Source organism: Melampsora larici-populina, assembly GCF_000204055.1.
Source record: "Melampsora larici-populina 98AG31 unplaced genomic scaffold MELLAscaffold_35, whole genome shotgun sequence".
In the NCBI taxonomy this organism is placed as follows: domain Eukaryota; kingdom Fungi; phylum Basidiomycota; class Pucciniomycetes; order Pucciniales; family Melampsoraceae; genus Melampsora; species Melampsora laricis-populina.
The window spans coordinates 163,054-188,248 of record NW_006768799.1 but is presented as its reverse complement, the minus strand read 5'-3'; the positions used below and the strand labels follow the sequence as shown (position 1 = coordinate 188,248).

The 25,195-nt window shown below is 38.4% G+C and overlaps 4 protein-coding genes across 4 annotated transcripts; 3 read left to right on the top strand and 1 right to left on the bottom strand.

Annotated features, from left to right (window-relative positions):
• Positions 1 to 2,229: 2,229 nt before the first annotated feature.
• MELLADRAFT_49485 (family 32 glycosyltransferase) lies at positions 2,230 to 5,004 on the top strand (the record flags this gene model as incomplete). The annotated part of the gene is made up of 5 exons (XM_007413278.1): positions 2,230 to 2,697; positions 2,765 to 3,155; positions 3,232 to 3,435; positions 3,492 to 4,064; positions 4,133 to 5,004. The coding sequence occupies 5 exons, from the start codon at positions 2,494 to 2,496 to the stop codon at positions 4,444 to 4,446; spliced, it is 1,686 nt and encodes a 561-aa protein (XP_007413340.1).
• Positions 5,005 to 9,107: 4,103 nt separating this feature from the next.
• On the top strand, positions 9,108 to 11,367 carry MELLADRAFT_78543 (uncharacterized protein; the record flags this gene model as incomplete). The annotated part of the gene is made up of 5 exons (XM_007413279.1): positions 9,108 to 9,419; positions 9,543 to 9,767; positions 9,849 to 10,219; positions 10,367 to 10,815; positions 10,904 to 11,367. 5 exons carry the CDS (start codon positions 9,195 to 9,197, stop codon positions 11,002 to 11,004), a joined length of 1,371 nt encoding a protein of 456 aa, XP_007413341.1.
• A 3,705-nt stretch (positions 11,368 to 15,072) lies between these two features.
• MELLADRAFT_90105 (uncharacterized protein) lies at positions 15,073 to 15,897 on the top strand (the record flags this gene model as incomplete). Its single annotated transcript, XM_007413280.1, has 1 exon — positions 15,073 to 15,897. The coding sequence occupies one exon, from the start codon at positions 15,073 to 15,075 to the stop codon at positions 15,895 to 15,897; it is 825 nt and encodes a 274-aa protein (XP_007413342.1).
• Positions 15,898 to 24,049: 8,152 nt separating this feature from the next.
• MELLADRAFT_90103 (uncharacterized protein) lies at positions 24,050 to 24,319 on the bottom strand (the record flags this gene model as incomplete). The annotated part of the gene is made up of 2 exons (XM_007413123.1): positions 24,050 to 24,194; positions 24,285 to 24,319. 2 exons carry the CDS (start codon positions 24,317 to 24,319, stop codon positions 24,050 to 24,052), a joined length of 180 nt encoding a protein of 59 aa, XP_007413185.1.
• Positions 24,320 to 25,195: the final 876 nt, after the last annotated feature.

Sequence of the window (25,195 nt, the reverse complement as noted above, 5' to 3'; positions counted from 1 at the left end):
AAATAAAACCAGGCAGGCAGCATTTATTCTCAAAACTGCTGTATTTATGAAACAAGTTCTAGAGTAGGGGTTATATTTGTGAATCATTCTTTAGTTATTTACGGTACTCAAAGTTGTGTATACTTTGCCGTACATAGTTTTTCTTTTCTTTTTCACAACTACACACGGCCAGGAAAAACTATGTTTCTGGCTCAGAGGTATGGATTTTTGAGCTGCAAACAAAAGACATACTTTTTCCAGGTTGTGTCTAGCTTCAAAAAAACAAAAAAAAACTATACACGGCAAAGTATACACAACTTTGAGTACTGTAATTGGTAATGAACATGATTTGACTGATTTATTAGGTTTCTTTGTGTCTCTTTTTGTTGGTATACTATTGTTTGATTATTTTGGTGATTTTGTACTTAGTATAGTTATTTCTATTTGTTAGGATCTTCTGCTGCGTTAATTACAGCTGTTTGCAGAAAGAATGCCATCATCCAGTTTTTTATTTTTTTATTTTTTTAAGTTGCACTAAAAATTACCAACGTAGATTCTACAATAAGAGCTGTAGTTTGCTGTACTCAACTTTTTCGAGGGTGTGAAGTTTGTGAAAGATCACAAGTAATGCTGCCTTTGTATCTGAAATGCACAAGCTTTCTCAACCTTTGGTGAGGAGACTCTGTACAATCTTTAACAATTAGCACATCATGACGTACAGCTGCTCTTGTGTAGAATCTGCGTTGATAATTTTTAGTGCAACTTAAAAAAATAAAAAAAATAAAAAACTGGACAATGGCATTTTTTCTGCAAACAGCTGTACTCAATTATTATTTTTTAGTTATTTTCTCTTTTCATCTTATAGTTCTTATCTATAGTTCTTATCTATAGTTCTCATCTATCTTTGATTTTCTTTTTTCTTTGTTCATTTTTTCATATGAAGTCTGATCATGTCTAAATCATTTGAACTTTAACAATCAAAACTTCAGATCAAAGGAAGATTAACAAATGAGATTTTTAACATGTATCTTTCAACCTTTAACAATCAAGGTTTAAAATCACTCAATCTGACTAACATATCTATCACACTACGTATCAATTACCAGGGTCAAAGTTTTAAAAGTCAAGGTTCCAGAAGGATACGAAATGAAAACAAGGGAAAGGGTGATGATGATGATGATAAGATCCTTGGCACTTACGATCACGTGATTTCCTGAAGCTCAACCAAAGCTCAACCAAAACCAAAACATATGTTGTACACAGCCTGAGCCGATGATAAATTCGATCTAAACTCCGCCGGTTAACCGATCATCGTCACCCGATACGTTGCTGGGTTTACGGACCCACAAGTTTTTTTAATTTTTTGGTTCTTTTTGAGCTCGGAGGTTTTGGTTCTCCAAACTCCTCCCGTTTCCGAATAGAAACGGCTTGATTCTCGGATCATAGAAACGATGCACCGCAAAATGAACCCATTCATTGTCCGTCCGACTTAGATTTATTCCGATTGATTCGTCTGTTTGTTTTTGGTACCCAAGCTGTGTGTTTGTACAAACCGTTGGTGTAGCGATTTGTGCACAGTCACCCGTTGTGTGTCTAAATTGATTAAAAGACTGTGTACGTCTTCTTTTGGTCATGACTCATTAAGCTCTGAGACTGTGTATGTTATGATAGCGCCATGATGACTTTACAAAATCACAAGCCGATCCAAGCAAAGTTGATGAGTCAAGTTTACGGAAAACAAGTTGAGTTTTGTAAACAGAAGATTGGATGATGAAAAAGAAATGAAGAGATGATCTCAAGTTCTCACAGACCCAGTGAAATGCGAATGTTTTGAAAAGGTATTTTTTGGGGTTTCTATGACGTCAAGAACGATCAGTACATAGTGATGAGAGAGTTCAGTCAGGGAAAGAGAAAGGGGTTTCAGATTGATTTTCTGGATACCGTTGAGGGTTTGAGCAAGACACATAAGTTTTGGGACTCTTAAAGGAGAACAAGAGTTGTGAGAGTTTGTGAGTTTTGATGAGACTAGTTTGATTGAAAGTCATCAAGTGTATCAGTTTTAGTTTTTCATCTTTCATCTTTGATCTTTGAAGCTGATTCTGATTGTGATTCTGATTGGAGTGATGAGTCATCTGAAATCTGATTATTAAGATTAAAGTGGATTTGGCAAGTTGCTGTTCGATTTGTTTGGTAGATTGAATTTGATTGAGATCTTGGCAAGTTTGTATGAAATCTCTCATCAGTCATCTCAAGTTATCAATGTTGTTTAAGTCCTTCCCCATTTAAATCACAAAATAAATCAAATAATCTTCTTCTCTCTTCTTCAAATCAAATCAAATCAAACTGTACAAACTTCAAGCAATACATACTTGGTGACTTTAAATCCGAGTACATAACACTTCTCATCAGATCACACTTCTTCTCAATCTCTCTCTCTTTCATTTTCGAAACCAATCATCAGATATCATCATATCACAACCAAGATATCATCATTCATCATAAACTATCATTCAAATGGTTTATTCATCTCATTCTTTACTACCTCATCATCATCAACAACAACAACAACAACAACAACCTCTTCTCTCTTCTACATCTAACCTTAATTCATCTCCTACTCCTTCTTCGACTACTGCTACTCTTATCTTTTCAAGAAGAAGACATCGTTCTTGGTTGAACTATGCTCTACTACTCTTACTTCTCATCGTTCTGGGTACTGTAAGTTCATTTCAATTCATCACAACTCTTCTCAAATCAATCAACTAACTCATGTGACTTTGAACAGATCATCGTCTTATCAACAGCAAACGCATTATTCGGTATCCATACTGTCGATCTCATCACATCCCAAGACCTAGAATCATCACTCATCCCACCCACTTCTCCCAACTCATTACCCACCACCACCACTACCACCACCACTCACACCATCCAAAACACATTGATTCCAAAAATCATTCATCAAACTTGGAAAACAGAACGGATTCCAGATAGATGGTTACCTGTTCGAGCTACTTGTGCTGCTTTACATCCTGATTGGGAGTATGTGCTTTGGACCGATCAGAGTGGTAGGGAATTGATTATTCAACATTATCCTTGGTTTTTGAAAACTTTTGATGGGTATCGTTATCCGATCCAAAGAGCCGATGCGGTACGATACTTTGTCTTACATCAATGTAAGTCTTTTCTCTCAATTCAGTTAATTTATAACTGATTGGATTCTTGACGCTTTGGATTTGGGTTTTCAAATAGATGGAGGGGTTTATATGGATTTGGATATCGGTTGTGTAAGACCTATGGATAGTTTGATCTCGAATCCTTTGTTCGATTTGCTTTTGCCTCAGACTATACCGGTGGGAGTCTCAAATGATTTGATGTTTAGTTCTGCTCGTCATCCGTTTATGGAATATGTGATTAATCATCTTCAATACTTTGATCATGATTATTTCTTAAACTGTAAGTCACTTTCTATTACTTCTTTAGGAGTGATGCTTATTGGAGTTTTCTTACAGATCCAACGGTCATGTTCTCGACTGGACCCATGGCACTTTCGGCTCTTTATTCTCAATTCAGATCATCTCCAACGAACCAACTAACGTCCAAACCTATCCGAATCCTTCCACCAGAACTGTACGGCAAGAACCTTCCAGCCACAAACACTCCTTCCTCAGCTTTCTTTGCACATTACTATGGATCATGTTGGCACACAGATGATGCAGGCTTTATAGTCTGGTTAGGCAAATTTGGAATGCTTTGGTTGTATGGAGCCATTGGAGTCTTGGGATTCTGGTTGATCCGATTCGGTCTAAGATCGTTTAGATCATTTATGGAAGATGGAAGATTGAATGGAACTCATCGGTCTAGAAACCATTCGCATAGGAGAAGACGCTTGTTTATCAGATCATCCTCTTCGAGATCGGGTTCTAGTTCTCCTAGGTTTGCTGATGTCTTGTTGTTACCGGTGACTTGGTTGGAGGAAAAGAGAAGGAAATCGGTTTTTCAAAGTAATGAACCTAGGTGTAAGTGTTGTGGTGGATGGACAAGTAGTTCTGAGTCCGGATTACCGGCCTACGAATCACATACTCGTGAGTACTTTTTCTTTCCCTTTATCTTCAGAGTGGGTACTGAGATTGTGTTTCGGTGGATTTGGTAGCTACTACTGAGGAATGGCAAGTAGAGGAAGAAGATTTGTTTCTTTCTCCTTCGTCGGTGTCTTCTCCTTTACCGTCTCCTACTCTTCATCCTTACCAATCTCATCATCATCAATGTAGATCATCACCTATACAAAAAGCGTTTTATAAATTGGCTGAATTGACAGGGGTGAGTACGAGTGCTGGGAATGGAGCAACGGGAGGAAATGGAGCAGGAGCAGGGGGAACGGGAAATGGAAATGGGGGAAGTTTGGCTGGGGTGGAGGTTTTGGAATTGGGTGATCATGGGAATTTGAATTCGGTTAAATCTGATTAAGGTATTTATCAGTTGGATGGGTTTAGGAGTTTAGGATTTGTGGAGTTTGGAAGTTGTCGTGGTGGTTTTTCTTTTTTCGTTTTTTTTTGGTATACGTGATTTTTCTTTGAGTGATGGGTTGGTTTTAATCATTGGATGTGGGGTTTTTTTACATGGATGAGTTTTTTTCTTTTGCTGGAAGTTGTGGGGGTTTCATGAGATGAAAGGTGTGGTACTGGAGTATGAGTGAAGAAATAGAAGTTTATGAATGTAAATTGGTCACGGTTTTGGATGGGTTTTGGATTTGTTACACTTTTAGAGCTTTTATGATGGGTTATGTTTTTTTTTTTGTTTTGTTGTTTTTCTTTCTTCTTTTTTTGAAATTTGCTTTTGCTTTGCTTTTGCTTTGTTTCAATTGTTTTGTTTTGTTTGGTGCTTTTGTTTCAACTGTTTTGTTTGTGTTATTGTTTTTGCTTTTGTTTGTGATTTTTTGTGATTTTGATTGTGTATGTTTTTTAGATATATTTAGTTTAGTTCTTTTTCAAGTTATTTATTAATTGATTTTTTTTGAACACTTTTTTATTACCGGTTTAATTGGATGAATCATGAGAGTATGGATGAGGTTTTGCCAAGGAGTATGGGTGATGATAATTTTGAAACACTGAGGTGTTGGTAATAAGCTTTGATGTATAGTTTGTGGTCTACTCTTGGTATTGCTTTGAGATTGGTCTTTGGGTGTTTCTGGTTCATCTTCTGTTGTTATTATCCACTTGGTTCTTTACAACCCTTTGCAGAATTGATGACTTTGGAAAAAAAGAAAACACTTGAGTTTTCAAAAAAAAACCTGCGAGTTTTTTTCAAAAACTCATCGAGTTTTTCAAAAATTCATCGAGTTTTTCAAAAATTCATCGAGTTTTTCAAAAATCCATAGAGTTTTTCAAAAATCCATAGAGTTTTTCAAAAACTGAGCGAGCTCTTTCTCTTTTGGAATTACTGAGCCAGGTTTCCAAAAAAAACTCACTGACTTTTTGAAAAACTCAGCAGCTTTTTCACAAAACTCGGTCACTTTTCGAAAAAACTCGAGGTTTTTTATTTGAAAACTCGAGGTTTTTTTTTCTTCAAAGTCATCAATTATGCAAAGGGCTGTACCAATGCAAAAATGTCAAGAATGGGTTGATGAGCTTTGGGGTGGTTGATTCAGTAGTAACATTGGATTTGAAGTTAAAAAATAAAACTTCTGGGGTCTTAGGTATAGGAGCTTTTGAGCTTGGATTTGATGATGATGATTGTTATGGAGGTGGTGTTGGATTGGATTATGGGATTTTATCTGGACTTATGGTATAGATTTAAAACCAATTCACCAGATCATTTGGTTTGTTCGATTTATTACTGGTTTAAATGGATAAGAGTATGGATGAGGTTTTGCCAAGGAGTATAGGTGATGGTAATTTTGAATCACTGAGTCTGAGATGTTGGTAATAAGCTTTGATGTATAGTTTGTGGTATACTCTTGGTATTTCTTGGGAATTAGTCTTCAGGTGGTTCTGGTTCATCTTCTGTTGTTATTATCCACTTGGTTCTTTACCAATGCGAAATTGTCAAGAATGGGTTGATGAGCTTTGGGGTGGTTGATTCAGTAGTAGCATTGGATTTGAATTAAACTTCTGGGGTCTTAGGTATAGGATCTTTTGAGCTTGGATTTGATGATTGTTATGGAGGTAGAGTTGGATTGGATTATGGGATTTTATCTGGACTTATGGTATAGATTTAAAACCAATTCAACAAATCATTTGATTTGTTTGATTTACAGTCAAGCCGGAAAAGCTTGCCACCAATTACCCGCCAATTTGCTCGAGTTTTGCGGGCAAAATCGGTCAAGCTTTTCCGGTTTGACTGTATTACTGGTTTAGATGGATAAGAGTATGGATAAGGTTTTTCCAAGGAGTATAGGTGATAGTAATTTTGAATCACTGAGGTGTGGATAATAAGCTTTGATGTATAGTTTATTTGTGATCAAGTCTTGGTATTGCTTTGGGATTGGTCTTTGGATGGTTCTGGTTCATCTTCTGTTGTTATTATCCACTTGGTTCTTTACCAATGCAAAAATTTCAAGAATGGGTTGATGAGCTTTGAGGTGGTTGATTCAGTAGTAGCATTGAGTGTGGATTAAACATACTCTGGGGTCTTAGGTTAAAGATCTTTTGAGCTTGGATTTGATGATGATCATGGTTATGAGGGTGGAGTTGGATTGGATTATGGGATTTTAGCTGGACTCGTGTTTAAAATTTAAAACCAATTCACCAGAAGATGGACTACATACATGTTTGGTTTGAGTTTACTTTGACTAGATGTGGTTATGGTAGATAATAGATATGGATGTGCAGATGATGAGAGAGATTGGCAGAGATATAACCAAGATCTTAGGGGAAAAGTGAGGGGAAATGCTCAGAGAATGAACTTGAGGAAAGTAGTCTTTTATAGTTTGAGGGATGGAATGGAGAGGTTAGTTGTGGTTATACCAAAATGGATTAAGTATTTGTATTGGTGGTAGGGATGAGGAATTAAAAGCTTGGTTTGGATAGAATTACTGAAGAGTTTGGTTCATGAGGGATGGAAAGGTGATTTGTGTATTTGAGTTTTGGAAAGAAGTGTGGGATGATGTTTTGGTTTAATGTTGGATACCTGGTCTGAACTCTTATTTAGGCATGTAGGTATTCTTGTATGTCTTGGTGCTAAAGGTGATCTGTGGTGGAGATGTCTTACAGCTCAAGAGATGGGAGATCTTATTCTTTGAAAAACTCCATTCAGACACACATGATCTTTTTCATGATTTGATTGGTCTTTGGTACACAAATCATTTGTAACAGATTTGCTTTGTAGTCAATCTTGGTGACACTGTCATAAAACCTTGACTTGGAGAGAAGTTCATCACTTGCAAGAATGTCAACATCTTAGCTAATGTTTGTGCATAAGTTTGGGACTTGTGAGGGGTTGACTTGGTCTTCTGACCTCTGGAATATAGGTTTGCTAGGGATCCTAAGTAGTCATTTCTTATTGGACATGCAGTCAATGGGATCACCACAACATCTCAAACCAGTAGGTTTAAAGGTTTTGGGCCTTGATTGATACCTGTCAAAAATTTCAAAGGGTTTGGTGACAGTAACTATACATAAGGTAAGAAGAAGAGATCAAAGGATTTTTTTGGGGTTGCAAAGTGGCAGCAGCAACATGTGCTAGGCAATTTTGTTTGATCTGTGAGCTAGACTTGAAGTTGTTTGTACTGAGAATGTCTTTAATGTTTCTTCACTTTCATACTTTGGTTGTCTTTTGATGAATTGATTGGAATTGCTAAATTTACAATTAGGTAAGTGTTTGTATTCTTCATTTGTTTATTCTAAACTTGTTTGCATTTCATCAATGTTGATCATTTTTTGATTTTGATCTCCTTTTTTAAGTTATGTGTTTCATTTTATGTTTAGGTTTGTTAATTTTCTGTTGTGTGTATTCAAGTTCTCTGAGAATCAAATGTAGAAAATCTATAAAAATGATAATTTGGATTATTATGATGAGTTTGAATCTTCTGCTTGAGTTTCTTGCGTCTTCATAAGAGTTGAAGAGAGTATTTATTGGGTTTTTATGTCCTTTGATTCATGATGTGATGAAAAATGAGATGAAATCAAGACATGATCATAGGAATTGTTTGAAAGGGGAGTTTTGAGGTGCAAGATTTTGTTGTGTGTGAGTCTGGCATGAAAGGTGAGGATTTGAACAGATAGGTTTATGTTCATGTCAAGGCATTTCAAACTTTGGGGAGCTCTCAGAAGCTCTGAGATCTATTTGCAAGACCTTGATCAGTGCAGTTTCAAGCAAGGGTTTGTTACACATCACCATACAGATCCTTTTCTATGATCCAGGTTATCTAGTCATAACATCAACTAAAGGTGTGACATACACTCAGTTGATGCACTCTGTCTTGGATACTACTGGTGTAGTATATTGATCTGAGCTTTCTGCAGGTACAACATTCCTTGATGTTGGTGAGGGTTGCTATATGATTCCAATAGTCATACACAAAATGCCTGCATCTGGGCATGTCAAGAAGTTGATTGACCACCATTATATTGAATCAGCATGATCAAAATCTAAGCCCAAGTTCAACAATGAAGGAATTTTCAACTAAGGTTTGATGGTTATATAACAAACATGTGCTTTAGGAATCAGGAAGTTCTGAATGAACTGGGATTTGATATCATCATAATGTTACACATAATTATCTGGGAAAAACTTTTTTTCTTTTCTTTTGAGGTGTTTGACAAAGAAGGCAATTATTTGAAGTGTGAAATCCAAAAACCAGCGTATGTGCGGGACCACAAAGAGGATTATTTGTGATTTTTTCAAAATTTCATAAGGAAAAGTGCCTTCTTCACGTCTCACACCTGCATAGGGCCATTCCTGGGTCCTGGTCCATCATTTGGTGGAGGCTGACAGCCTGAACCACCAGGAAGTGGAGGAAGTGCTTCAGACTGAGTGCAAAACTGGCTGAGATGGGACCGATGCTAACACCGAGGCTACGGGCTCGGGAGTCGGGATTGAAAGATAGGGCCTCGGGTCATATGATATTTATATCAGACTTGAGTCATCGGTGTCTGATACCGTATCACATCAATCAGCTTCACTGACACCACCGAGCAACAAACTTAACCAGAATCAAGAATCAAAAGAAACGCATCCGACGAAGATACCTAAACAAATCACAAACTCAAAATCTCATGAAACTTTCCACCAAATTCACCATTCAAAACATAAGAAAGTCAAGTAGGATCCCAGAAGAAAATGGAAGATTTTATAAAAACAATCATATCTTTCGTTATGCTGCAATGGATTCGATTCCATTTAGTTTAAGACAATTAATATTTTTTGGTAAGATGTTGGAATCTGATGAGATTGAAAGTGAAGTTGAACATCAAAAGAGATTAGTTAGAGGTGCTAATTTTGTTCGTTCGTTATTCAATTCACTTTTATCTTTCTCCGATCATTTTTGACTGACTTGAAGTTAATATTTATGTATGTTTTGGTTTTGTATGATTCGGTTAATTTTGGATTTTGATGAGGTTTAGATTCGAGTTCAATTACCAATTCGAATTGCTAGACGGATACGAGACTTTCAATCACTTCCATATATTGTAGCATCTAATCCTCATCTAACAGATGCCTTACAACTTTACGTAGATGCATTTGATAAGATGAGATCCTATCCTCCAATAACTGATCAACAAGATAATCAAAGTTGGTGTGAGTTTCTCGAAGATTTACTTAATCAACACCGGATCGTAATACCTCAGGTGTGCTTATTCTTTTTCTTTCTTTGCTGAGTTTTGTTCGTTGTCATTGATGAATTGTTTGACTTTTTTTTCTTTTTCTAGCTTGCTATTGGCATTGCAGAATCTTCAAACCATCTTACTTCTCATCAAATTGATACTTTCATGACTCGAATGTTACAATCACGTATCTCTAGACGAGTATTGGCCCAACACCATATAGCTCTAACCAATCAATTTCAATCTAATCAGTCATCAAATTCAAATTCATCATCATCATCTAATCAAAAGTTAAAAGGGTATATTGGTATTGTGAATACTGAACTGAAGGTTTTGAACGTGATTGAGAAATGTATTACACTGGTTCAAGCTAAACTTGGTCTGAGTTGTCTTTCGGGTACGGATACGTCTATGCTTGATGTTAGGATCACTGGAGAGAAGGATGCTAGTTTTGCTTATATTCCAGATCAGTTGGAGTGAGTACCCAATTCATTTATTTTTATTGGCTTTTTGAATTTTCGCATTCTAGCTACTTTCTTCACTTGCTAGATGATCTGATTTGTCTGAAGACTCAAACAATCAAGCGTGTTTAACTGAGACTTTCTGTTATCATTATTTTCTAGGTATATCATGTTTGAACTCTTATTAAATTCATTCCGAGCCACCCTAAAGCAAGCCCGAAAAAAATCCATCACCCCCTCCAATTTACCCATCCAAATCCATATTGTCACCTCACCAACTGAGATCAGTATAAGGATTTCAGATCAAGCAGGAGGTATCAAACCATCGATTTCACCCTTACCAAATTGGATATCAGATGAATCAGATGATTTTCCACCATCGATCAATCGAAGAGAATTATTTTCGTTTTCACATTTAGTTGAAGGAGATAAGAATCAAGACCGATTAAAAGGATTAATCAAAACTGGAGGATTGGCTGGGACGGTGGGAGAACAGATTAGGGATTGGAAAGAAGGAGATCTAGAAGTGCTTGAGGATGAGGAAAAGGATGTTCAGGATGCTCGATTGAGGATCGGGTTACCTTTGTCTTCTATCTTTGCTGAATTCTTTGGTAAGTTATAGACTCCTTTGATTTTGCTTTTCTCTTTTTTTTCTTTTTAATACAAGTTGACTTACTCTTTCTTGGTTTGGTTTTTTAGGTGGATCTCTTCATATGTATTCTATTGAAGGATCATCAGATGCTGTTCTCTGTATTCCTAAATTAGGTACTACTACTGAACCTAATATGAAACAGATTTAAAAGGAAAAGTCTCGTATACGTATATATATATATTTACTTGATTTTGAAAACACGAGAAGAAATAGAGTCCTTCACCTAGGATTTAGTACTTGAATAGAATTTGCGGTGGTGGATCTTGGGAAGGAGATGGATTTGATTTTGGTTACTGCTTGGTTTCAAAAAAAGCTCAAAAGAAAAATACATAACACATGGGTTCATTTTTCAAAAAAGGTATCAATTGTAAAAATATCATTGTTTCTTTTGTATGTGTTTTTTTTATTAAGATGTCGGATATAAGTTGTGAGAATATGTATGTAAACTTGAAGTCAAGATATGTGGTTTGGTTTTGGTTTGTTTTGTTTTAGTTGAAATGATTGGAATCGCAAAATGGTTTGGTTTTTTTTGTTGGTTTTATGACTTGTTTTTTTAGATTATACAATTAGGATTGTTATATGGGTGCTTTTGGAATGATAGTTGTGATGAATTGATCGAAGTTGATCGAAATGAGAAGATATGTACATACATACATCAGTTTCAGTGTAGTAAGTTGGTAAGTCATGGTTATAGAGAGGTTTACCTCGATCTCTCTAGAACAATCCAGAAAACACTATTGACACTGGACAGTCATCAAAAACCATTCAATCTCAATCTCACTCTCAACCTCATCCATTCCAATCACTCATCAAATCAAAATACTTGAACTCTCAAATTTACCGAACTATCATATATCAAAATGACTGAAGAAATCTCACCAGAACTTAAAGCTCAAGCAGACGCACTAAAAACCGAAGGTAATCAAATTCCAATACTATATCACCGGAAAAAAAAACTAAATCATTGGATGTTTTTTTTGATTGATTGAAACCAATTAGGAAATACATATTATAAATCAAGAGATTTTTCAAAAGCCATTGAATCATATCAAAAAGCATTTTCTTTGAATCCAGATCCGATTTATTTAAATAATTTAGCGGCTTGTTATTTTGAAATTGGTGAATTTGATCAATGTATAAATCAATGTCAAAGAGCTGTTGATGAAGGTAGAGAAAGAAGAGTTGATTATAAAGTCGTTGCTAAGTTGAGTTTTTTTTTTCAATCTTTCTTAGTTTTCTTGTTTTCTGATTTTGGTTTTGGATTTTTGGTTTTTGATTTTGGTTTTAGATCTTTTGCTCGTATGGGATCTGCTTATCTTAAGAAAGGAGAATATGATTCTGCAATCAAGAACTTGGAAAAATCTTTAACTGAACATCGTACACCTGATACTTTAGCTAAATTAAAAGAAGTATGAAAACCCCCATTTTTCTTTCTCAACTTTTTTTTTCGGATCTAATCTTATTTCATTTTGGATTTGATTTTTTAGGCAGAAAAAACTAAAGTTGAAGAAGAAAGAAAGGCTTATATTAATCCTGAGTTATCTGATAAAGCTAGGGAAGAAGGAAACACATTGTTCAAGGTAAAGGTTTCTTCGATGAAACTTCTATGAAACCAGAAATCCAAAGTAATCAAGAAACATTTTTTTTTCGAATTGATAGGCAGGTGATTTTGCAGGAGCTGTTAAACATTACACCGAATCCATCAAACGAAACCCATCCGATCCAAAAGCCTACACGAACCGAGCGGCCTGTTATTCCAAACTCCTAGCCTTACCCGAAGCTCTCAAAGATTCCGAATCAGCCATCCAAGCCGATCGAAGTTTCACCAAAGCATACATTCGTAAAGCCTTAACGTTACATGCAATGAAAGAACATAAAAAAGCTATTGATGCTTTGAATCAGGCTGAAGAGATTGATACTGAGAAGAAACATGTTAAGGAGATTGCTGGGCATCGACAGAAGTTGTTTGCGGCTGAGTTTGGGGAAAGAGCTAATGAGACGGATGAACAGAGACTTGAGAGAGCTATGAGAGATCCAGAGATTCAACAAATCATGTCGGATGTAAGTGGAAATTGAATTTTGATTGAAAGAGAAAACAAAATAATGATCGTTTGATTTTGGTTGAACTAATGAAATTGATTTCTTTGATTTTTTTGTTTTAAGCCTGTTATGCAACAAATCTTACAACAAGGACAACAAGATCCAAAAGCCTTACAATCACATATGGCCAATCCGATGATAAGAGAAAAGATTTTAAAACTTGTTGAAGCTGGAATCATTAGAACTCGTTAAGATCCAAACCAAGGATTTGAATGAAAAAAAGAGAGAGAAAAGATCATGAAGAAATGTAACTATACTTGAAAATGAAAGAAAAGCGAACGAAAGAAAAATGCATGTGATTATTTGATTATCTCTATTTTATATAATTAAAACATACCATTTGAAAACATGAAGTGATAATCAATTGGAATGAAGCCGATTCTTTTGATTTTCTTTTATATTATCTTATCTTGAGGTTTCAATGTTGCTTTTTTGCCTATTATACTTGATCTATCATTGGAATTGAATGATTATGATTCTATGGTTCTAAAGAAAAGTCACCTCGATTGTACTCTTCATATTGCTTTTTTTAATTTTGCAGATAGGTGTATGCGAGCAGCATGTTTCAGATAAGTGGAAGTGATTTTCTTTTCAATAATCAAGGTTGAAGGTGACTTGAACATCATCTGGATCAGAAAATATTGAGAACTCTGTTGACTCAGTAGAGCCAGAGATACCAATCTGTTACTTGATTAGATTTGTACACAATGGGGAACAGGGTAAGTTGGATGAGTGGAATTGAGAGGATGGTTGAGACTGAAATGAATCATGTGGGTAGGATGACTTTTTTGGAAAGAAAGTTTGAGAGATACATGATGAAGAAGACACCATGGTGATGTGACACCCTGGGTCGATGTTTGAGTCTCATGTCTTTAATCAAGCAGGCAGCTTCAGCCCGAGCGAGTGCAGCTCAGTTAGCTGAAGTCTGAAGACCTATCTTCATGAGGATGACCAACTGCCTGTTGCACTCAGACAGCCAGTGAAAGAGTCTTTCTTGCAAAATATATCTTTGTCAGTACGCTCTTCCATGGTGCTTCTAGCATCCAACATGCATATTTCTGCCGCGATTGGCTTTCTAGTTTGTATGTAGAAAAACTCTGAGCTGGTTGCTTCAACTTGTGTCAGGACCTCCTTACCACATCAAAGATCTTCGAATGTCCCTCGAATAACGCAACACGACTCAATGGTGTACCCACTGTAGCGCACGACTTATGTATGTCAAGAGGTAATGTTTCAGCTCATCTTCTTCCAGCACCTCCTTCGTTTACCAGAGTGGACAGGTTTCATCGACAAAAGCCAAGCAAAATTGAGATCGTAAAAAGTTCATGCGAGTTGTATGGAGGTGGGGGAAGCTGTGGCATGCGGAAGGCAGGGAAACTCGCAGCGTCGCTCTACAAAGACCGCTCGTCTAGCTTATCAATTCCCAGTTCTGAGGTTTAATGACATGGCCAACGTGATTTCAAAGGTTAGAATCAGCTTCAGGTTTTCGAGTCCACCTCATGTGCCAAGAGAGGACAGATGAGAACTAAAAGATGTACGATCATCTTACGTTTCTAAACCAAGAAGACTGGAAGATTTTTGTATATAAATGATTCCCAACGATAGACGAAGCAAGTCTCTTTAGTATGATCCTTGAAGTAAGCTTGACGTGTCTCATCTGATTCTAAAGTATGAATCAATTTCTTGATTCGATCACGATGGTCATCCATAAGATATCTTCTTTCACTGCTCTGAGTGGGTCACATTGTTGCCTTCAAGTCTTGGTTTTTCGGATAGATTGTTTTGACGTAGAGAACCTAGCCAGGTGAGTGAGGATTTCTTTATTCAATACTTTCGATACCCAAGTTCTTCCTTCCAAGTACGAGATAAGCTTTAATAGAAGTCAACGACTAGAACCGCTCTCATTATTTGACACACACAATGACTGACAAAATTCATCATATCTTTTGCTCTTTCTTTTGAAGCCACTCTTTTTTATCAATTCATCAAGTCACTCCTTAAATTACTCCCAACATTATTTTAACTTCAACCTGCGAGGTGGAAATCTCAGTTTTCGATTTCAATCCGACAAACACGGTCTAAGAACATCGAGCACGGATCACTTCATCAATCCAACATGCGCGTGACTGATTGGATACCTATGAAGATTTGTTCACTTGCCTTCACCTTATTGGTGATTAATGCGACTCCGATCCAATCCCTTCCATCAGGATCAGCCGAATTTCATAGCCCAGTGGTCGATTCACAGCAACTAGCAGGGTTGACTATCAACGGAAAGCGTTTCAGACGACGTGGCGGAATCCCACTTCCTCGAATTTATCCAATCCCCTTAGTATGGGGTGTCGATTGGAATCTGTTATGGTATTTTGTTGATCCTGATAAACTCACACGTGAAGGACTTAGTCCCCAGAACTTTAAAAACATTGATAACAAACGAGTAGCTACTCTTCGAGAAACTGCACTTCAAGCAGCCACTAGAGCTATAGAAGTTTATGATTTATTACATCCTGAAGAAAATGTAAAAGCTTTGGCCGAGATTAGAAGATTAGCTATCTTAGAATCCGAACCTGATTTAAGTCAAGAAGATCAAAAAGAAGAAGATAGATTGAAAACTAATCTTTGGGAAGTCTTTCAAAAGAATCCAACTTTAAAAGAAAGTACTACGGCTATCTTTTTGGCTAATGTTCCTGAACATACTAAAGCTAAATTCCAACAAATCTCTCATGATATGAATGGTGCTCGATATGCGGATAAACCGACGAGAACTGAAAATCAAAAATCGAATGATGAAGATCAAGATCAAGACTCTGATCATGATGGAAATGATGATGATAATGATGGAGATGAGGATCAAGAGAAAGATAAAAAAGGGGATCAAGAACCTGCGAAAGATTGGGCTCATGTTCAATTATGGGATTCTGAACCTGTTGATGAATTCTGATGTTCAACTAGGAAGTCCGTCTTATGATCGGACTTTGTTAAGTCTTTTAAATTGGTAAGTTTTCCATTCCTTATTGCATTTTAAACCTCGAGCTCATCAAGACTTGTTCTTTCCATTGATTTTGTAAAGTATACATCAACACGAGTGCGTCTTGGACAGGATTTTGACCAAAGAAACCTGAAGGACACAAAGGAAACACTGTGAAACTTCATCTTAAACAAATGAAATTATTTTATCTCAGGGGTGCATGAATAAAGATTGCCTGAAGTGTGTTTGAAGATGCAATTGCGATATATGTACAGTCATGTCTTGTCAATAGCTACAACCAGGAATTCAGACTGTGAGGCTTGAGTATTTATTTTACGTTCGAACAGTATTGGAAAGATAGAAAACAAACGCCTAACGGAATGACACATGCCCAATTGAGTGAATTGAGTGAAATCATACCTGACTGTAGGCGATAACATTATTGACAGTATGAGACTCAGATGATACATGGGATATTGATTTGATCTGCTCATCAAGCCAATCATTCCTGAGCAATTAAAATGATCAGGAACTGAATCGCCTCTTCTAAGTCAAACTCAATTTATCTTGGAGACATTTTCTCTAGTCATGACCGCGAGTCAGGCTTTACTCTGAATGGTCAAGAAAAGTGTCGGGGTAAGAATTAGATCCTTGCACCCTCTTATCCCTTTCAAAGACAGACTGCAGCTACACGAATATAAATCAGTTGATGAAGTATGTGAAAAATCACCATCCTGATTTTATTTGTTCTGACAATTTTAGTGATCCTTTGATGACTGTATGAAAAACTTATTGACCAATTTCCATCAACGAGTGTCACAAGGATTTCATGCAATTCTTTACGTTACCAGAGTTCTATTCAGTAGTTCTTGGCGAGCTTTTGTTCACCTCAATCTCTCAAGGCTGAGCCTCATCCCTTATATGTTGAAATCCTGATTCCTGACACTACCCATACAGCGACGAGCTGCGAGCAGGAATGTATATTGAGATAAAGTGTGTCATTGAATATGATTCATTGACGCCATGCTACACTTCAACCCCCAGCGAATTTCCCCTTAGCCTGCGCCCTCCAACTCACGAACTGCGTCTTACCGAGGAAGTATTAACCTCAAGTTTTGTGGAGACCGACGAAATTATAGATAAAAAAATTCGGCTTCAGCGATGATGACAAAGTGTCTCAGACTGCGGGGTGAAGATGCTGAAGAACGCAAGACATATAGGGCTGAACTGACTTGAATCACTTCCCTCTTTTAGCAGTTTTCTTTCAACTTGACCATTTTTATTTATTTCAACTAAACCTCACAACACTTTCGCTCTATTTTACATTACAAGATTCCTTCTTTTCTAATTCCACATCCTTGTAAGTCACTACTAGTTGACTTCCTCTGTACTTCTGCTTCTTGGGCATTTCTATCTTTATCACTGACGCTGTTCTTGACTGGGGATACATAGCTGCGAGATCGAGATATAGCCAGCACTCCTGCCTCGGCGACCTATTCATCCTGTGAATCTCAATAGCTTTTCAATACAGACACAAATCAAATCGCAACACACTTCTTCACCTTCAAATCAAAGATCTCATCAAGGCATTCCTAGGTCTGAATCCATCTCTCGAAAGGCAAAATCATCTTTTTTCCTTTTGGAGGATGGTAAAAGAGTCTCTCGCTTTCAGGATGAAAGCTCTTGTCTTGGTATTGTTGATGATGAAGTTACACGTCAGCGGACTACCCATGATCGGTGAAGCCGTCAAAATTGCAAATGCGGGAGATGTCCTCAATGCTGCTAAAGGGGGCGATGTCCTCAATGTTGCTAAAGAGGGCGATGTCCTCAATGTTGCTAAATCGACCGGCGCCCCGAAGGCTGCTGAGACGGCCGATCCCGTACAGGCTCTTAGACCGACCGACGCCCCAAAGGCTGGCGAAAAAGCTGATGCCGGCCAACCTCCCACAACCGCGGGTCCACTTCGCAGCGTACAGAGTCAGTACGGCATCTTTTTTTTGAAAATCCTCCAAAATTTGGTGTCTGATCAAACATTCGTCCTTTCCACAGATCCTGGTGCCAGTGGGCTGGATTATCAACATGCTGTGCGCGTGTCACATCCATCAGGTAGGCAATTATACCACCTCACTCCTGATAAGTATCTATTTGCTCATTGGCTTGGTCTTGTGTACACTTGATCTATATAAGGTGAAAAGCTTGACGCGACATTCAGCATCTTCAGTCCGGGGACCAGTCCACACGATGTCAATCTTGTGAGAACGGGAGAAGAAGTCCGAACCAAGATCATCGGAAACGCCGCTCACAACTTTCCGTTTTCACAACCTAAGGGAGCTACCCCATCAACAATATCAGGTATGAAGATGTGTCCCTCTTTGTCTGAGAAGCGCAATATGAAACGACATCTTATTAACATAAGAACCGCTTAAATCACTTATGATAGAAGAGGCAAAAGTGGCATATCCTGCTAAGCCTTTGACATCGGATGTTACAGTCCCCAAAGCACCAGCGGAGGAAATTTCAACTCTAGGAGCAAAATCTCCACAAAACCCAACCACCTCTGATGGAGTTTCCAAGGTGCTGAATACTGAAAAGGGAACGGTCGCTAGCCCAGCTGAGCAATCCATATCACCTCAAACCTCTGGAGAACCGCTTAAATCTGTCCCGATAGAAGATGCGAAAGTGATTCATCCTGCTGAGTCTTCGACATCAGCTCCTACAGTCCCCAAAGCACCAGCGGAAGAAATCTCAGCTCTAGGAGCAAAATCTCCACAAAACCCAACCACCTCTGATGAAGGTGCCAAGTTGCTGAATACTGAAAAGGGAACGGTCGCTAGCCCAGCTGAGCAATCCATAGTACCTCAAACCTCTGGGTGGACGCGGTTAACTAACGTGTTCCGAAAGCCTTTCCAAACAAACTCACATCCTTCAGTAGCTCAGGACGTCAAGGCAACAAATCAGGCTTCAGGTGCAACACCAAAACTGGAGTCTACTGCTGATGTAACAGTTGCGGAGAAACCTGTCACCACTACAAGTTTTTTGGGGAATCTCGGGAACTCAGCAAAGAACAAGTTGCATAATTTCATGAGTTCGGTCAGAGACAAATCCGCAAAACCTACATACTCTGCGACGGATGGAGATACAATAACTACTTCAGTGCCCAAACAACCAACCGATGTATCCTCATCATCTCCAAGCTCTTGGATGTCACACTTTCCAAGTTCCAAAACCAATTCACAGCCTTCAGTAGCTCAGAGTGTTGACAAGGCGATAGATCAATCCACACCAGCTTCAAGATATGGGATGCCGTACTTCTCAAAAATGTGGCAATCAAAGCCTTCAGTAGCTCAGGATGTCAACAAGGCAGCAGATTCATCAACATCAGCTCCAAGATCTTGGTCATCGTACTTGACACCATGGAGATCAAATCCTTCAGTAGCTCAGGACGTCAACAAGGCAGGAGATCCATTAACATCAGCTCCAAGATCTTGGTCATCATACTTGACACCATGGAAATCAAATCCTTCAGTAGCTCAGGATGTCAACAAGGTAGGAGATCCATTAACATCAGCTCCAAGATCTTGGTCATCATACTTGACACCATGGAAATCAAATCCTTCAGTAGCTCAGGATGTCAACAAGGTAGCAGATCCATTAGAATCCACTCCAAGATCTTGGCCATCATACTTGACACCATGGAAATCTAAGCCTTTGGTAGCTCCAGACGTCAACAAAGCAGCAGATCAATCAACATCAGCTCAAAGCTTTTGGAGACCAGCTTTCTTGAGAAGCAAATCACAGCCTTCAGGACCAGAAATGAAATCTACTTCAGAAGTGGCAACTGAAACCCCTGCTGCCACTCCAGGTTTTTGGGGAAGAGTTTATCAGCCTGGACAAATGAATAACTCTTGGAATAAATTCAGAGGTTTGTTTGGAAGCAAATCTGGACCTTCCAAGGCAAATGAGATAAGTTCAGGTGAAGCAGTTACCAAACCATCACCTGAAGTCATACCTACTACAACTACTGGGTATGGGCAAAGAGCTCGGGACACTGTAGGAAAACTAGGGAGCTACTTGAATATAAAAAAGATTGGCAATCCACGTGAATCAATCCAAAATAGTTGGAATAAACTCAAATCTAAATTCCCAGAATTTAAGTCATCACGCTCACAAGACATCAAGGCAGAAGTTGAAAGGCAGCTCAAAGCACCTTCTAACAGACCACTTACTAGAACAACTTCTTCTCCTTCTTTGTCTTCATAATGGTAAGGTTTAGCTTTGGCCCAAGTTGTGACTGAACTCTGCACTTTAGATCTTTAGGATACCAGATTTTGTCTTCTTCCTTTGTATCAGATTTTGAAAACAGATTCATTCTTTAGAATATTTTTATAGCTCATTTATTTTTCATATCTATTTTCAATTGATGCACCAAAATCACTGCACATAAAAATTCTAGCTATATTCACACATGCTTCAAAAGCTTCCTTTTTTATTTTGAAATGCATACTAGGTTTTTGGAATGTTTGGCATCAGGATTTGTTTTCCAAAACAGGAATCTTGTAGCTTGAAAAGGGTCAAAGAGGTGAGGGGTTCTGGAATGCATAGTAATAAAGTTATAAAATCCCATTGCTGAGCTCTCAAGAGCTTTTGTTACAAGTGAAATCACCTGATCCATTGAGATAAAAGCATAAGTAAGGTCTTCATAGTTCAGACTTACAAATGTGATATTTGTGTTCTGTGATTGTGCCAAAGGTGATTTCCTCTTATAAAAACATTTGGCTCTCAAAATACCTTGTGATATGGGCCCTGTTTTGTATAGCTTTCAGCTTTTGTAAAGGTATTATGCATTGCATAATCTCCATACTCTTGTTGGGGATCAGTTTTGTAATAATCCATAATATTCTAGTACTGGCTTATGATTGTATAGAGGAGCATTGTGCAGGAGTTATACTTTGTTTTCTCTTCATGCTTGTAGCATTTTCTCTTCATACTGCAATTTAGTTATTTAGCTATTGGCATCATCATCAGTGTCCACTGAACACATTGGATCATAAAATATAGCAGTATATATACCTCAACACAGTGAAACCAAGTTTGTGAAACATATCACATACTGAATCAGATCACATTGACTCAAGAAAATTGAAACTTGGAATTGGAAAGAAGAACAGAGCAGAAAATCATTGGTTTAAACTTTATCACCATTGATTAGAAACTTAAAAGAAGGAGAACAATGGCAAAGTTTACAACACCAGACAAACAAGCTTTGGAACACTCGTCATACAATACAGTCCTGAACCAAGGTGATTGAAACTCAGTCAATACAATGGATGCAGTCACCACTAGTCTTGCTTTAATACTTGATCAGCTCACAAAATTAAGCACAAGACTAGATGAAAACTTGGAGCAGCACCAAATTGCCAAAGAACAGTCAAGCAATGAATCTGTTTTACATCAAGAAACTTGAGATCAACTGACAACCTTGTACAGTAGCTCAACATGGGTAACCAAACCCAAACCCAATACCAGACAACACCTCCTGCAGCACAACCAACCACTCAAACTCCTACAGTGTCAAACCAATCTCCACAAGTCCCTACAAAGCCTCACATGGAAGCATATGTCAGGCAAATTATGGGCCTGTTCCAAGGCCCCAAAGCGGGTACACCCAGCAAGCTTGATGGTTCCAAAGGCAACATGGCCAAGGAGTCTGTCAATCAAGTTGAATCATGCCTTCCAACCAGCACCAATTCTTTCCTCAAAAATGAGGCAAAGATTGTCTTCACCCTTTCTTACCTTACTGGCAAAGCAAATCAATGGGCAGCACCCATCTTCAAATGTCTCCTTCATTGGAATGAAAAGGAAGAATCAACATTCAAAGCTTTTGGTGTGGCCTTTGAGGCTATTTTTTTGACTCCAATCACCAAACCAGAGCTCAACACAAGCTTTGAAGCTTGCACCAAAGCAGCTTGGTAGCAGATTATACATTCAAATTCACATCACTAACGGCATGTACAGGATGGGGTGAATCAGTGCACTTCATCCATTATTGGACTAGACTCAAACAAGAAATCAGGGTGAACAGGATCCTCAAATCTTTTGACTCAATGTCTGATATCACCATGTATGCCTTTGCCGTGGACAACAAGCTGCACCCTGAAATACAACATCAACCTACTACTTGAAACACTGCACCCCCACTACAAGAGAATGGGACACCATGGACCGTTCAAGCACACAATTTGAATATTCTAGACCTGGTGTATTGAGAGAGGAGATGTCAAGAAGAACAGAAAGATGATTGTGTGTCAAATGTGGTACAGGAATACATTGCACTGCAGATTGTGGAAGAAAAGGTGAGAAGGAAAATTGGGTTAGAAGTGGAGGTGGTCATAAAATTTCTGAATCAGATGCTATGATAGCTGAGCTGAAGAGTGGAAAAGGAAGGGCCAATGACTTAAAGAACAGCAAGGCTTGGGATTGATAGATGTGCCTCACCTGTGGGACACACTTGTTACAATATTAGGTATTGCTTATGTTCTTTTATTAGGTGGTTCCAAGTTTGGGTTTTTTTGCATAATTTTGAAAATTTGGTTTTTTTTGTAAAAGATATCTTTGTAAAACTAACAGATTTTCAATTCAGGGCAGCTTTTGAGGTGTCTGGCTGTAAAAAATTTATGAATATTTTAGGATCCCACTATTTAGCGCCCTCGGTTCAGTATCCGGAGCCCCTTCTCGGACCGGACACCGGGCTGGGAGCATACAGCAGCCCCCTTTCTTAAAAAAGGGGCTCCTCTTTTTATTTCAACAACATCTTATTGAATCATCCTTGATTTTGGTGTATTTGCACTGTGAAATGGGTTTTGTAGTAGTAACAAGTCGATTCAATGGTTTTGTAGGTGCAGTCATTTTCAAAAAGGATGAAAAGACGATCACAAAAACTTGGTCATGTGGTCCGTGCGCGCGGCGGATGTTGCCGGAATGTGGATGAATCCCAACAGCCATATATCGGCAATGTTCTCATACAGTCTACAAATCTCGAACTGTAGCTTTATAATTGTTCGATATAGCCTGACTTTGAGGCTCCTTTGGAAAGTTGATATTGTCGAACGGTATGGCGAAGAAGCATTGTAGCGGCTGATGCGGTTCGAGCCTTGAAAGGGAGTCTTTTTGCCGAGTGTTGGGGATGGCGTTAGGACAATTGATGCGAATGTGTTAACACCACAATCATCATCTAAAAACGGTTATTTTTGCTATACCTGAGCGGCAATAAACTGATGAAAACTTCCTCACAAGCAAAAACTTATGTCATTTGAAAATATGCCGAGACCGTAAAAGTAAAGACCACGCAGCCGTTTCAAACACGCTTCCCAGCCAGGATGCATTCGTCACGGCAGCGGCTTCATGCCACAGTGCCATCAACAATATAACTGCCAGGTCAAAAAACCGAATTGAAGTTGTTTGTAAGGCCGAAAAAGCACTATGGGTGGGCTGTATCGGCGGTATGTGGCTGTCGGGATTCACCCACATTCCGGCGACATCCGCCGCGCGCACGGACCACATGACCAAGTTTTTGTGATCGTCTTTTCATCCTTTTTGAAAACGACTGTAAACCAAGTCAAAATGTACGGAAGCGACTTAACTCTTGCGTTTTTTGTTTTGTTGCAACACCAATCAAAACCATCTGTATTGTATTCAAAACACAATCACAATACATAGATCGATTCATAAATGGGGTGTGTTGCAGGGTACCAATTGCAACCCGCGAAAAGACAGCAACAAAACGGGTGGAACAAAAGATGATTTTTTGGTGACCTGCATTTATTTTATTTCCCATAAAAGGGAGCACGATTTGTATTATCAAAGTCTATACATCATAGAAAACATCCTCTTGGCAGGATCTCTCATGGATAATATTTCCTGTCTCAAGGTAAGCATGTTCTTCAAGTCTACTCAATTTGCTACAAATGTTATGCACCAACCAAATTAGGATGAGTCGTATCCTGAGAACTTCTATCCTGACTAATCAGAAGGAAATTGAGAGCGATTGTGATAGTTTGATCAATAACATCTTTACATTCTTTTGGGAATGGGTTGAGAGATGATTTCGTTGATCTTGGAAGTTTGTTTAAATTTTACAAGCTTCTGTATCACCCCAATCACAACATCCACAACTGGTGGTGTGAATTGAATAGATTGCATCATTACTAGCGTGATCAGAGGTGTGACAGAATCTAGAATATAATGCACAAGTTGTATCAAGACCATGATCACTGGAGAAAAGAGACGATTTGGTTAGTTTGTTTGATTGAAAAAATGATGATGTCATGGGTATAGTGCGATGAAGGTAAAGAGTAACTAACATACAATGATAAACTCCTGCACCTTTCAAAGACATGACCACAAGGTTTTCCTCTTCTATCTTCACCATACATACTCAACAACTTCTTCACCTTGGGCTTTGACCAAATGTAGGCCCGACTTTAGGTAGAGAAGTGATTGGAATGGGTTCACTATCAGGTAAGATAAGTTCATCAATTTGAGTAACAGCAGTTTCAGGAAATATATGAGTAGCCCGTGTAGGTTCCAGAGCAGAACAATAAAGAGTTTTTAACGTTTGAGTCGAAGTAGTTGGACATGATGATGTGGTTTGACGATCAGGACTCGGAGGAAACTCAGGTGAACCATTTGAAGTTGAAAGATAATCGATTTTTTGATACACATGTGTGTAAAGAGATGAAAGGTTTCCATGAGAGTACGAGTATCTTGATATCTGGCCGTAGTAGGATCCATGATTTGGTTTGTGTCTGATTGTGTGATGATGGAGGTGAGATGATCCGTGATGATGGATGCAGGGTGACTGAACTGTGAAGTGGGTTGTGGGAACAAAGATTCAGAGAGAAACCCCGGCAGATAGAGCAGGTCTACGGGCCGGTCCGGGCTTGCAAATAATGAGCAGCCCTTTTGAATGTTTCCAATAGGGGGCGACACAGCTTTTATCGCCCTATCAGTTAAAAATGGGGCTGGAAGAAGGTCAAAGAGGGGCTGTGTCATGGGAAGATGCCCACATAAGGAGCCCCCAAGGTCCGACTCACCAAAATTTTGGCTGAGTGCACTCGGGCCGTGTCGGGTACCTCGGGTAATGCCCCAAAACAAGCGGGCTCCGGGTATTTGCTGAGGGGCGCTAAATAGTGGGATCCATATTTTACAACAGTTGGTTATTTGATGTAGCGTGTAAATACGTAAAAACTGAAACCCCCTATTATATCATGTC